The 1,255-nt window shown below is 30.6% G+C and overlaps 1 protein-coding gene across 1 annotated transcript in view; it reads left to right on the forward strand.

Moving 5' to 3' along the window:
• The window catches only part of ARL6 (ADP ribosylation factor like GTPase 6), a 31,633-nt gene that overhangs the window by 12,405 nt on the left and 17,973 nt on the right, over window positions 1-1,255 (forward strand). The window contains exons 3-4 of the mRNA XM_003783941.3: window positions 442-503; window positions 900-968. Of these exons, the coding sequence (XP_003783989.1) occupies window positions 442-503; window positions 900-968 (131 nt within the window). The remainder of the gene's footprint in view (window positions 1-441; window positions 504-899; window positions 969-1,255) is intronic.

Consider the following 1,255-nt stretch of genomic DNA (forward strand, 5'->3'; position numbering starts at 1 on the left):
TGCCCCAAACTTTGTTCATTTTTTACTTTTTTTTATTACTGTTTACTTCCTCTTGATAATAAACTCTGTAAGAGTAGGGACCATCTAGACATGAAGCAGTCTTAAACATATCAACTCTGTATGTGTTGAAAAATTAGAAAGTCTTGCGTGTGAACTCCACTTATTAAACCACTTATAAAAACGTTGAGTCCTTGGTAACTTGTATCAAGTCACAAAAATATATAATGTATACACATTATACAGATGCTTAATTAGTAAACCTTAAACCTCTATAAGGAATTTTCACAGTGATCCTATTGCAAAAATGGTAATTGTATTTAATCCTTTCATATCCTTAGCAGCAGGTTTTAGAAATGGAAATTCAAACACTTTTTATTTAACTTGAGGAAAAATTCAACTCTGAGAAGAGCAAATTTCTAAGCTTTGTCTTTTCTCTTAAAGGCTCAATCTCAAGATATAGTTCCAACAATAGGATTCAGCATAGAGAAATTCAAATCATCCAGGTAATTTACTTTATGCCTGTTTGTGGGTGAAAAATAACAATATTAGATCTACTCAGTCATTCCTCCTACTCTTAGAAAAAGTAAATTGTTGTTTCAGAAGCCTATAGGTGTTAACGTATTTACACTGCTACCTCTGGTTTATTTTAAAGAATTTAGGGTGTAGACAAACTCTGCTAACCACACTAGTAAATGTCTTTTTATGTTATATATTGAAAGATCTATTTACATTAATAAATCCATTTATGAAAGCTTTACTTGAAAATTGGCCCACATTCAATATTGTATATCAAGGTTGATTTCCTTGATGGAAAAGAATGTAACATTTTAAGTAAAAGTTGTACTTTAAGCTCAGTAGGTCATAATATAGTCATGCTTTGTACTTTTTTCTTTTTGTAGTTTATCTTTTACAGTGTTTGACATGTCAGGTCAAGGAAGATACAGAAATCTCTGGGAACACTATTATAAGTAAGTACATTTGTGAATGTTGCTTAACGAGATGGTTGGTAATAATGATTAAAAATTTAAATTATGATATACCTGAGTTGTATATGTTTACTTTTCATATAATTTATGCACATTTTTTAAGTAAAAAAATATATAATCATACTGCACATGTTTCTCAAATGCTTCCCATCCTTTATGACCTTAGGCTGTTATGTGCAGAGTTCTGTTTTTTAATGCCCTGTCCTTTCCTGCTGCTCTTCAGTTTGAACTTAACATATTCATGCTAAGTTCAAAAATGACATCCTCTG

The sequence above is a fragment of the Otolemur garnettii genome, unplaced genomic scaffold (assembly GCF_000181295.1).
Source record: "Otolemur garnettii isolate 467f Iridium unplaced genomic scaffold, OtoGar3 scaffold00009, whole genome shotgun sequence".
NCBI classification, from domain to species: Eukaryota; Metazoa; Chordata; class Mammalia; order Primates; family Galagidae; genus Otolemur; species Otolemur garnettii.